Source organism: Hoplias malabaricus, chromosome 10, assembly GCF_029633855.1.
Source record: "Hoplias malabaricus isolate fHopMal1 chromosome 10, fHopMal1.hap1, whole genome shotgun sequence".
Classification (NCBI taxonomy): Eukaryota; Metazoa; Chordata; class Actinopteri; order Characiformes; family Erythrinidae; genus Hoplias; species Hoplias malabaricus.
The window spans coordinates 16599080-16611608 of NC_089809.1; the positions used below are offsets into that span (position 1 = coordinate 16599080).

The following is a 12529-nucleotide window of genomic DNA, read 5'->3' on the forward strand; positions in this document are numbered from 1 at the left end:
GTGGATCATTCTCAGCTCTGCAGTGACACCGATGTGATTATGGTATGTTAGTGTGTGTTGTGCTGGTACGATTGGATCAGACACAACAGTGCTCCTGGAGTTTTTAAAGCCCTCAGTGTCATTGCCGGAGTAAGAACAATCCACTAATCAAATTTAACAAGCCACCAGCATCCTATGTCCACTGATGAAGTACTTGAGGAAGACCAACACAAACTGTGCAGCACTGTTGTGTCTGAAAAATAAAGTATACAGAGCAACAAATGGACTGTAGTCTGTAATTAAAAATCTACAAAGTGCTCAACTATACATACCAAAATATCCTGACACCCCTTCTAATTCAAATTCAGTAACTGGACACCCATTGCCAACACATATGGCAGCCTACATCTCGAAAGACTTTGCAGCAACCACAGCCACATATGAGCCCAAGGTTGCCATGCACTAGGGGAAGACAGCCCCTAAGCACTGGTCTGTGGAGAGATGAAGCCTGTTCTTTGGTCTGGTGCAGCTCTAACAAATACCATTAGAATGAGATGGAGTGAAGTTTGTGATCCAGAACAAATCACCCAACATCAGTACTTGACCTCACTAATGTTTATGTGGTTGAATGTAACCAAATTTTCAAAATAAGTTCTAACACTTTTCCAAAAGAGTAGTAAATAGAGCTTGTGGATTTATAGTTATATAGGTTCTGCTAATTTTTAAACTAGTGGTTCTTAATGAGTTGTATGTGTTCCACTGGTGATCTGCAAAGCATCCGGAGGTACACCAGAAGAAATCTGAAGTTTTACTACATTCACTGAAATTCACTGAATAATTGAACATCAATTATTCATGTGTATATTACAATTTCAGAGAATTTCTGTTTAAATGTATTTAATTTGTGTCTTACAAAAAACAAACAAACAAAAAAAAAACGTGGGCAAATATCAGCTTAAAGCTCTGAAACAGTGCACATTTACAATAAAGAATACAGTTACCCAAGTAACAGCTTACAATCTTAGCTTGTGGATTGCAAAAAATGTATGCTTTGATGCCAAAAAGATGCCAAATCCAAGTACTTTAAGAAATGGGATGCTGAGCCAGAGCTGTGTTCAGAGCCGGTCCAGACTTTCCTGGGACCCTAGGCAAAATTTGGAAAATGGACCCTTCTACCTGAACTCTGTTAGCCAAATAGTGACCATTTTTGACAGTAGCACCTGACTCTCCACTAGTATTCTCCATCCTTATTTTGACTTAAGGGTAAACAGCTACAGAACAAAATGAGGCGAGGAAGCAAAAGTAGCTGTTTATTCTCCAGCTTGCAGCTTTCTGTCACCTTAAATGATGCAGTAGTTTTGTCCAGGTGCCTGTAACTGCTTCACTCTTTAAGGTGTTACGAAAACATAAAATATGCCAGTGATACTGTGATTGTGTGAATATCACAGCAGCACTTAAGGTGGAACATCTTTTCAGGTACACAGGTGTTCACGGGTGTCCACACAGTGTGGACTTCACCAAATGTTTTTTTTTTTTACTGCTATTAAGGTCTGATATTACATATAAAAAAACAACTTTGAATTGACTTATATTTTTGTTTTTATACAACAGTCAGAGCATTCCGGATCCTTTATACTCCATGTGCACTTGCTGGATCACCCCAGTCTCTGTGTTCCCTTACCTCATGATTTACAAATTAAGCACTGATCCTATCAGATGCCAAAGAATAAAATGTGAATTCATTTTGTAATTTGTTTTGCACTGCTATCTAAAGTCCTCTAAAGTATGACCCAGTGTTGTTCTTGTAAAAATAATCTGGCTCTAGTGTGCATTTGGCAGACTGAGACTGAGACTCAGCAAGGGACTATTTTCTGGTCTTTGGGCCTAGTGTTTTGTGTGTGTGAGAGAGGGCATGCATGCATGTGTGTTAATATATAAAGTTCTCAAAGGCCAGGCTCGAAGGGTCACCTCAGCATAACTGAAACCATGTTCTCTCCACTTTACACAGAAAGATTAACAGAGTCTGATGTAAGCTGCCTGTGTCCAGCTGCTTTTGGCACAAAGTCCACACAGTCCTTATTCTACCCTTTAATCTGATCAATCAGCGCATTAACAGCTGAAGGTACCAAGTGTGCTTTTAGTCATTTTGTAAAGTGAATTACAAATGCTACAGTATTGTTCAAAATTATATCAACAATTTGTTTAAATTCTTAAAGAATTACGATGGGTATAATTTTTTCACACAATTAAACATCCTAAACCTCTTTAATGATGAAGAATCTGGTAGAGTAATTTTATGTGGTTGTTGTGTGTAATTAAATATTACAGTTTTTGGCTTATTTTTATGAATTTCCTTTAAAGGGTGCTCCTTTAATTTGCACAGTATGCATTATATCTAGATGATGTTAAGGGCTACCACATCCACAGAGTACTTATGCTAAGCTCTTTAGGTTTCTCTGAATGTAAGCATTATCTGAAACGTGGCTACATGAAATATATGGGTTTATCACAAACATTCCATACACAGTAGAATGGACAGCCTATTTAGTGTCTCCTCTTCCACTTGCATGTGAAGTCATTTGGACTTTCCAGTATTTGCTTAAAATTTAAGTTTACATTTCTAATGAATGGGGCATGTAATAAGGAGGTGCTGCATGGAATTAAAAGCATAAACAGAAAAGAATGACTACAGTCTAGCAGATTCAGATTTTATAAACAGCATGACCTCACAAACCACCAAAGGCTCTTTGTGCTGTCCAACCAAAGCAGCATGAGCCTTATATAAACAATATTTAGGCCCAGCGTATTCCCTAATCAGGGAGCATGACTGAAAAGTTTGGCCCCATAACACAGCCAGGCCAGTTTGACTGTAAACTCACCACTTCACTCACAGGCCAAGAAGCTTTAAAGGGTTCTGTCGAGCTGAAGGATCTCATTTGATCTGAGAGGGCCTGGAAGTCAATGGTAAATTGTGTGATGAGGTGGCTGTCATGTGAATGATATTTTAGATATGCTTTGAAATAATTAATAACTGTAAGGTTTAAAAGTTCAGATTGCAGATACAGTATTGATGCTTTTCCATACCTGCTTGACTCTACATGCTCGGCTCTGCTCACTTGGTCCTTGGTATGTAACGTATTCCCCAAAATATAGCAGAGGGCTTTGGAAACTACAACAATGGTGGCATAATTGTTAAGCACTGCTTACTCATCGTGGCTTCGCATGCTGTTGTTTTTTGGACAGAACACAGTTTTGTGCATCAGTTCAGACAAATCAATAGAGGTTTTCCTTTCCTTGTTTCTCCATCTGGACCTTGCTGGATTCTTTCATGGTCCATCAATCCATGACGAATTTGAACCTCTTCAAAACACCACAGCGCACATTTACGTGATTGTTACTGTAGCTTGGAGATTTTACAAGTTTGTGTTGGAGGTCTGCATTTCAGAGTGTAGACATGTCTCTCTGGCCAATCAGTGCTCTGTAATGTTTTAATGTCATATTTTGTCCCTACTCAGCTCGTTTGGAACCATGTGCAAGCAGAAACTAAAAACGTACTCGCTTTCAGATTTGTAGCAGATTTGCTTAATGGAAAATCATAAAATCCGAGCCAAGCCATGTAGGTTCCATATACCCAAAAGTATCAGAAAACTCTCTATGTAATGAATTAACTACTTTATTCAATACTACTCAACCTGTGGCACTGCTGAGGTGTTATAGAAGCCCAGGTTGCTCTGATAGGGGCCTTCAGCTCGTCTGCATTGTTGGTTCTCTCATCTTCTACTTGACAATATCCTATACATTCTCTATGGGGTTCAGGTTAGGTGAGTTTGCTGGCCAATCAAGCTCAGTGATACTGTGGTTATTATTAAATCAGGTATTGGTAGTTTTGGCAATGTGGACAGGTGCCAAGTCCTGGAAAATGAAATCCGCATCTCCATAAAACTTATCAGCAGAGGGAAGCATGAAGTGCTCTAAAATATCCTGGTAGATGGCTGCGCTGACTTTGGACTTGATGTAACACAGTTGAGCAACACCAGCAGATGACATGGTTCTCCAAACCATCACTGATTGTGGAAACTTTACACTAGAACTCAAGCAGATTAGACTGTGTGCCAATCCACTCTTCCTACAGACTCTGGGACCAAATTAAATGCATTATTAAGATGCACCATTAAATGTGTGTTATAAAGACCCCCAGCAATAGGCTGTGGACCAGTGGATTTGTGTTGTTTGGAGTAATGAAACACCAATACCTCTGTCCTTAGTTGGAGTGGTGTATGGGATCCAGACCTAATCATCAAATATCCTTACCTAACCTCACTATCTTTCTCGTGGCTGAATCCAGTCATCCACATAGCTAAGACAAGGTCTAGTCTGGTCAGTAATAGTCACATTAACTTTCTTTGAAATATGAGTGAAATATGAGAAACACTTTGATATGAACAGCTTTTATAATTCTCATTTCAGAACTTGAAATGCTGCTGAAAAGAATTACTATCTACAACTGAGAAATTATACATCAAAGAAGACGGTTGTCAATAAGCTCATTGAGGAGAGGGGCTGAAGCACAGTGAAACTGATCATGACCTCTAAGCGATTCTTTGCTGTGAGAATTGGCTCTCTTATTAGCTTTGCTGCCTTACAAACTGTCTCATCATACACACTAGCAGAGATAGTGAAAGAATTTAAAGAGATTCTTTCTAGGGCAAACCTAGAGATCATTATCACTGGTCAAATAAATGTGAATTATCTCTGCCATTAACTGAGATACAAGCTACTTTTTTGATTCTGAGGTACTGCTAAAGGAACCAGCTAGGTATTTTTACTGTGCTCCAGCCCCTCTCCTCAGGTGTGTTTGTGTGCTTCCCAGATAGCAGTGAATATTGGGCCCAAATGTGGCACATCTGCACTTTCTTTAATGGTCTACATTTGGCTTTGAATGACAATGTGGACTCAGGATGAGTTTGGCTGCCTCAACTCAGAAACAAGGCTACTGTATATGGGCCAGATGTCAGGTGATATGTGGAACAAATCTAGGCCACATTGATATTTGGAATGCGTCTGGCCCATACAATACATGCCATAACCAAAATCAAGCACTGCTTATGACACTTCGCCCTTAGATGTGCCTACTATCTTGGCTGACTGGGCTTTTTTACCATTTCTGGTGTTCTGTGCAATTTTTGTGGATGAGCAACAATTGTGAATTTGCTTTAAAGGTTTGTATTGCATATTCCAATCTTCCTATCTTCATGAGGAAATATAATTATTCTACTACACTCTGGCTCAGCAAATTATTATACACAGTATTCCACATATTCCAGGAGTTTTCAGTCATCTGAGATATGTTTGGCCTTCCATTCTGTCTATTCAGTTTAAAATTGAGCTAGGAGACTAATATAGTCACCCAAATAATTCCTATTAATACATCCATCAACTTCTGAATTTTGGCACAATACACTTTTTGTCTCAAATGGCTGCATGTAGCATTTCTCTACACTGAAATATTGTTTTTTCCTTTTATGTTTTATGTTACGTTTATGTTTTATGTAATATAGTTCATTTCGGCATGTCCTGAACAATATCATGGTTGTGCTAACTTAATAAAAATTTGTTTTTATCAGGCTGTATAAAGTTCATTGGATTTATTTATTGTACGATTTGGGTGATAATTGCTTTATAATGTCTGTGAACAATATTAGCTGCTTCTCCAGCTTCAGTTAAATTTTGGACAAAATGTGTTGTTGCTTTAATTTACTTGAAGGTTTACTAACCTGAAGGTTTTCTACACTTGTTATGCCTTAAATAAATATTATTTATCTATTATTTATGCCTTATATATATATATATATACATTGGCTAAAATATTTATTTAAGTCATAACAAGTGTAGAAAACCTTCAGGCATATCTTATGCTGTGCTATGTTGTGAACATGATTGCAGGCCCACGGAACATAATTAGTTATAAAGTTGGCTTGACTGCAGTAGCTCCGCTGCTTGTATGATAGAGTCAGATTTTTCCGGAAAGTTTCTGGTGACTGGTAATTGCCGAGGGGTTGCACTGTATCTTGCATCAGCAGCTCCCTACTACGATATTCTAAGATAGTGCCCACCTTCCAAAGGTGTAAATATCTTACCCTGAGGTAGGAACCTAATTTCCATTATCCTCGTTGCTCCTGTCACTGCTATCATGGTACTCCCATAAATATATCAGGAGAGTGTACAGTTGTGGTCTACATGGCTCCAGGCAGAAGGGAGTGGAATTATTAGCAAATTCCACTTTGATTATTTCAGTAGTGTCACCCATGTTTCATTTAGTTACATGTAGTTTACTTAAATTATGGAAAAATGTAGCAACCCACAGAAATGGTTAATAGCCGTCAATGAGGGACAGACAATAACAGACACTAAATCTTAACAGACACTTATCAAACACTGGTGAATAAATAGCACACAATCCAGCTAACAGACGGATAACAAGAGCTCGAGGATACATAAAATTGGGAATTCTGTATAAAGAATGGGGTTATTTTAGAACGGGTGTAAATAAGGACAGGATTAATAAGGGCTATGGGAAATAAAATGTTGCAGTGCTTTGCTGCCATCGTGTGAACATTAGTAGAATTGTAGGGTAAAAACGTTTCTGGACTTTGCGTCTTCCTTGTCCTGAGGAGCCATTTCTGACATCACAACTCTGTCAGTATGGACTGCATCGAATGTCTCTATTCTACAACAAAAATGTCTGTCATTGTAAATTAGTTAGAGAATAGAAGAGATATTTTTTCAGTAAAATACTATTTGGGGTCATATAAAGTTGCATTCTTTGTGGGTGTGAGAGTGATTGCATGAATGTGTGATGTCCTGAAATGGACTAGCACCCTGTCTGGTGTGGTGTGTGTTCCTGCCTTTGGCCCAGTGATTCAGTGTAGGATCCAGACCCATTGCAAAATAGTGATTACAGAAAACGAATGAATGAATGCTTGATTTTTTTATTCATTCATATTCTGTATGCACCCCATTCTGTTCAGGGTCGTGGTGGGCATGGAGATCCGTGTCGCCTGTGTGGAGGGCTGGGCGGGTGTGTCGAAAAATCCATTATATGGCTGATCAGCAGTGGCGGATGCTTGTCTTTCAAGGAGGGGAAGCTCAATTTCGGCCTACATCATAAAATGTGTTGGTTTATTTATACGTAAATTCTACCCTCTGTTCCTTTTCAAGAAAATGACCTTTGACCCTGTCGTACCAACAAGGCGTCTTTTCCAGGGACTTGACTAGTGTCCTCTCAATGGCCAGCAGAGCCAGGCTGCTTAAACGGCCTTGGCCCATGTGAAGTGTGTCCGCCTGTGAGTGCTTTGTGACGGTGGAGGGGCTCAGCAGCACCCGCTGGACAGAAACTGCGATAGAAGTCAGTCTCTAAACACAAGCAGCTACAAAAACCCCACCAGAAATAGAAGCTCGATTTGTCGCTAGTCGTTTTTAACAAAGAAAATGCCGTTAAAAGGACGTGGAAAGTCTCCGGTTCAACTCAGAACAGAATCAAAATGTTATGCTCCCACGGAGCTTTACACCAAAGGATCGCTGATTCGCTCATTTCGCTGTCAATCAAAAAGGGATTCAGCCTCAGACAGATCATCCAATCATCATGCAGAAGCTGAGCGTCCGGGCCAGACGAGGCCAGCCCACTGCCCCATAGACCCCCAGAGACGCTGAGCGTCCGATGGGCGGGACAAAGCCCAGCATTTATCCAATCACTCGTCTCGCTTCGCTGCACTTCGCTGCTTCTCCATTGAACTCTGTGGACGCTCAGCGTCCTCACTGTTTAAAGCACTGTGAAGGGAACGATTGAGAGGAATGTGGCGTCTTTACCAGTGATAAGAAGCTGATTCTGAACAAAAGTTGAGTGCGTTGTAGTGCATTTTTATTCAATGACATGTACACACAACAGAATATATATTTGATCACTTATTTTTAGGGGAAGCTGAGCTTCCGTTGCAGTCTTAGAGCAATCGCCTCTGCTGATCAGTGATCATTTCCTAAAAATAGAAACACACAGACAAAACATGACTAGCAAATTACGTTCTCTGTTTAAAATAAGACATTTTGTTTTAAGGTTGGAAGCAGGTTTAATCACTTTACTTGAACATACAGAGGGCGGCACAGTGGCGAAACAGGTAGTGTCACTGTCACACAGCTTCAGGGTACATTGGTAGGTGGATTGGCTAGAATAATGACTAGGGCCCAAAAGCTAAGACAGTTGAATATAAATATATCTTGACATAACGTGATAGCTAGCTACTCGGCCAGTAGTAGCTTGTCCTGACTCCTTTAACTTGCTGTACTGGATGGTGAAAAATCATCTTGTTGCAGCCTATAAATCATCTGTTAACACTTTAACTCCTGTCAAGCACAAGTAGCAGAACTAAGAATCATGTTAAAACTGTGAATTAGATTTGGCTTACAACAGATACAGACCATTGATTGCAACCCTTGAATACAGTTTTATATGTTGTGTTTTGACTAGGAATAATGATCATTCAGGACATCCACAAACAGTGACTATTCAGAATAATTATGTTATGTTCATGTTCTTTAAATATTTTCCACTCAGAGGAAAAAAATCTGAAAGATATCCCATCAAAACGAAAGACAATGGACCTCAGTAATTTCACATGTCCTCTTGTAGAGATCTCTGTAAAGTCCCAAACTGCTCAAGTTTGGCAGATGAACTAAAGCCCTGTCCACACTGATCGGTTTATTTTTAAAAACTGAGGTTTTTGTCTGCATTGTGTTCTAACCGTGTTTTAGGTCACTGACAACTGAGGTTTTTGAAAACGCTCTCCAAATTGGAGATTTTTGAAAATGCTGTGGTCACTGTTCTTGTGTGGACGAAAGAAAACTGATTTTTTTGGAAACACTGAAGTCTCTGGCTGGAATGCAAATACCTCATTCCCTATATAGTGAAGTACATACGTCATTACAATGTACATGCAGCTGTCATTAGATTTTATTCCCACATATGAATAATATAAATTATGCTGTATTAGAACCATATAATGCACTACTAAGATAGTATTATATTATTATATACATTCAGTAATGCCATGACTTAGTGCACTACATAGGGAGTATGGAGCGATTTGGGATTAATACCTATCCTCTCCTGCATTGTGGTGTTTTAATGCCTCCCTTTAAGAGGTACTATGGTCCCCTACTGAACTGGCACGATTATTCAGCCAATTCATATTCGTCCGGACAGAGATATTTTCAGAAAATGAGAGAGGAAAATCTCTGTTTAAAAAATAAATAAATAAACGGATCCGTGTGGACAGGGCCATATTTAGTTCTTTTGCATCACGTTTCCTTTTTGTTACTCTCCTAAGCATTCTGGGAGACTCACCGTTATCTCCTGAGCCATTACAGAGCAACCTATGAGCAATAAAAAATTTCCCTGACCATTCTGGTGTGGAAAGGGGCTATCAAAGTATGCAGAGCAAAACATTGACAACATTATTTAATAGTAAAGCTACAAGGTGCACCTGGGAGTATAAATAATTGGTCATTTTAATGCTATGGCTAACCAGTGTATAGAACCTCTTCACTGATTATTGGTTGGTGGTTAAATCCCCGTCTCCATTGATCACGCCCCTTCGTCTCTGACTAGATATGCGTCACTAAAGCCTCTTGTTCCAATACTCGCACATGCTCAGTTGAAGTCCAGGTAATGTGCTCGCTTAAGTGCGCAAGGCTGTAGGCTTCCAGCGGTTTTGTGGACAGGAGCAGGAGGGTTTGTTTGCTGCTGGAGGCGGATTTATTTTCAGTGTTCATTAGCATCCTGGGAAATGTAGTCCTCCCGAAAAGTTTTCCACACAGTATCTGTTGCTTACTCTCACGTTGTCATATTTGTTTTTGCTAGGGTGTGGCTTGTGGGACTTTTATAGAATGAATCTGCTGTGAGGAAAACATGCGGTAAAGTAACCTTTTATTTGTTTGAGTGTCTCCTTTAACGGGACTACTCTTCCTACTAGGATGCTCTCAGCCCTCTTCTGACCAGATAACGTTACAGTGCTGTTGCAACATGTCGGTTATAAAGACGTGCGTTAAACTCTTCTCTCGTTTAACTCGAATACGACCCTGTTTGCTTCATATTAACACTGACTTCTGCAGTAGGACAAGGTATTTTTCATCCGACCTAAAAGGTACTGAAACACCGAGTTCAATGTCTGCATTAACGTTAGTGTTCGTGCTGAATACACAGTTCGTGCTTTTTGACCACAGACTGTTAGTGGAAATAAATAATAATAATAATACAATGAAATAAACTAAATTTACTTTAGAAAAAATGCCTTGATTCTATTTTAGACACTACTCAGCACACAGCAGTAACTTGCTATAGCTTAAATGACAGTGTGTTTGATAATCATCCACATACGGGCATATGGCATGAGGCAGGACAGCTCTTTGTGCAGGTACAAAGAACAAAATAAACCATTTCATCGCACAGGTATAAAATAATTATTCATTAACAGAAGAATAACTTTCTCTCTGTGCATTTTCAGGCAGTCAACAGATACGACCTCTAGATGGCGTCAAAATCTTAGATCTGACCAGGTAACACGGCGTTACGTCATTTTGCATTTCCAGTTTTAAAACCTAAGGGACAAGAAGCAGATTAGATCTGATAATCTGAAAATATGTTTTAATGCAGAGTACTGGCTGGTCCGTTTGCCACCATGATCCTGGGAGATTTAGGTGCTGAAGTGATCAAAGTGGAGCGACCAGGTAAGTCTATCTGCAGGTGGCGTAGGATAAGTACAGGCCTTAATTAAATCCTTATCTATGACTGTGTACAAATGTAGTTTCATTCATTAAGTATTAGAAGGAAGAAATCAAGTCAAACATAATTACAATTTGTAGAACAGCTGTCCTTCCATTCATTCCTCCCCAGCTATCACTGTAAATACTGTGGTGGTGCTGAGTATCGGAGGGGCCGGGGAGATCATGGGGCACTTGCTCCTGCCTAGTGCCATTCTAAGAGCACTTAATTAAAGATTACTTGTTGCAGGGCCTCTTATAAAAGAGGGGTTGCTGAACAAAACTATTGTCTATTACATTGTAGTATTTTTTTCAAGAGACATTCGCTGAAACAGTATCATAATTTGATACATGTAAAAGCAAATTAAAAAATAAAACTTAAATAATACAGATTTAAATTTATAACAAGATGCAGAGCTTAGAATAGTTTTTGAATGTTTATATTGGTACATGATAATGACTTATCTCCCTGAAAATATCATTGCTTTTTTAATGATTAAAGATAGTCATCAAAGAAAGTGTAACAGCTGTAAAACCCCATAATAGCTTTTCTAAGAGGAAAGACCTACAATGGCACCCAGTTAACATCAAAATTTACAGATTGGTTTCATTAATCATGTTAAATCAACCAGTTAATTAAAAGACATACAGGTGAACTAATATATTATCACTTACTAAACAAAGCCTTTTATTTTCATTTTTGTGATTTTTCCATTTTATTAAATTTAATTTGTAGAACACAACTCTACAATGTATGAAAATTTCATGATGGATAAATCAGCAGAAATGGTTATAAATTGCACATAATTAAGCCTAACACATTCACTGGGATTGAAAGTTCAGAATGTTTAACTTTCTTTTCAATGGATGCCATTTTGGAGATAGAAGGTCCAATAGTGATGATATGAAAGGTGGCCAGTCCAGAGTTGGTCATGGAATAGTTTGTTTAAACAGTATGTAATATTGTTATGTGCCACTGGATGGAAGCACTGTGCACAATAATAAAAAAATAATGTCTTTCATACATGTTTCTGTGGAGTAATTAATAAAAAATAATAATAGATTTAAATATTGAAAGTAGATGGAGAGAAACATGGTACTGGTTCATTGTGCTGTTGAAAGCAAAAATTCAGTGTCCCATTCCTTAAAAGGCATTTTATTTTAAAAATGTAATTCCTCTGTGTGTGTATGTGTGACAGGAGCTGGGGATGATACAAGAGCCTGGGGACCTCCATTTGTGGGTGAAGAGAGTGCTTATTTTCTCAGTGTGAACAGGAATAAGAAGGTAATGAGGCTGTACTTTAGTACTGTCACAGTCTAAGGGGGATTAATTTTGCATGTAATATATCATCATTGTCTAATTAAAATAGCAACTTTACAGAAGTGAACAAAAACCTTCTTTTACACACACACACACACACTAAAGAGTCACTAGGTTTACCATACAGGAACACTTTGTAGTTCTACAATTACAGATTGTAGTCCCCCTGTGTCACTCTATCCCCATTTCACCCTGTTCTTCAATAGTCAGGACCCACACAGAACCATCTCAAAGCAGGTATAATTTGGGGGTTTATCATTTTCAGTGCTTTCATCCAGGTGGTGTGTTAGTGTGTGTGTTGCCCTGGTATGTGTGGATCAGCCACTGCAGTACTGCTCAAGTTTTTAAACATTGTGTCCACTCATTGTCCACTTGGTTAGACACACATACCTTGTTTGTCCACCTTGTAGAAGTTAG

At 38.9% G+C, this 12529-nt stretch overlaps 1 protein-coding gene across 5 annotated transcripts in view; it reads left to right on the forward strand.

Annotated features, from left to right (window-relative positions):
• Window positions 1-9829: 9829 nt before the first annotated feature.
• The window catches only part of sugct (succinyl-CoA:glutarate-CoA transferase), a 104635-nt gene continuing 101935 nt past the window's right edge, over window positions 9830-12529 (forward strand). For 3 of the 5 annotated variants that reach the window (XM_066683953.1, XM_066683955.1, XM_066683957.1), the window contains exons 1-4: window positions 9830-10175; window positions 10536-10587; window positions 10685-10758; window positions 11991-12076. In XM_066683953.1, the coding sequence (XP_066540050.1) occupies window positions 10055-10175; window positions 10536-10587; window positions 10685-10758; window positions 11991-12076 (333 nt within the window). In that variant the 5' untranslated portion in view covers window positions 9830-10054. The remainder of the gene's footprint in view (window positions 10176-10535; window positions 10588-10684; window positions 10759-11990; window positions 12077-12529) is intronic. The other 2 variants (XM_066683956.1, XM_066683954.1) reach the window with 2 other exon arrangements.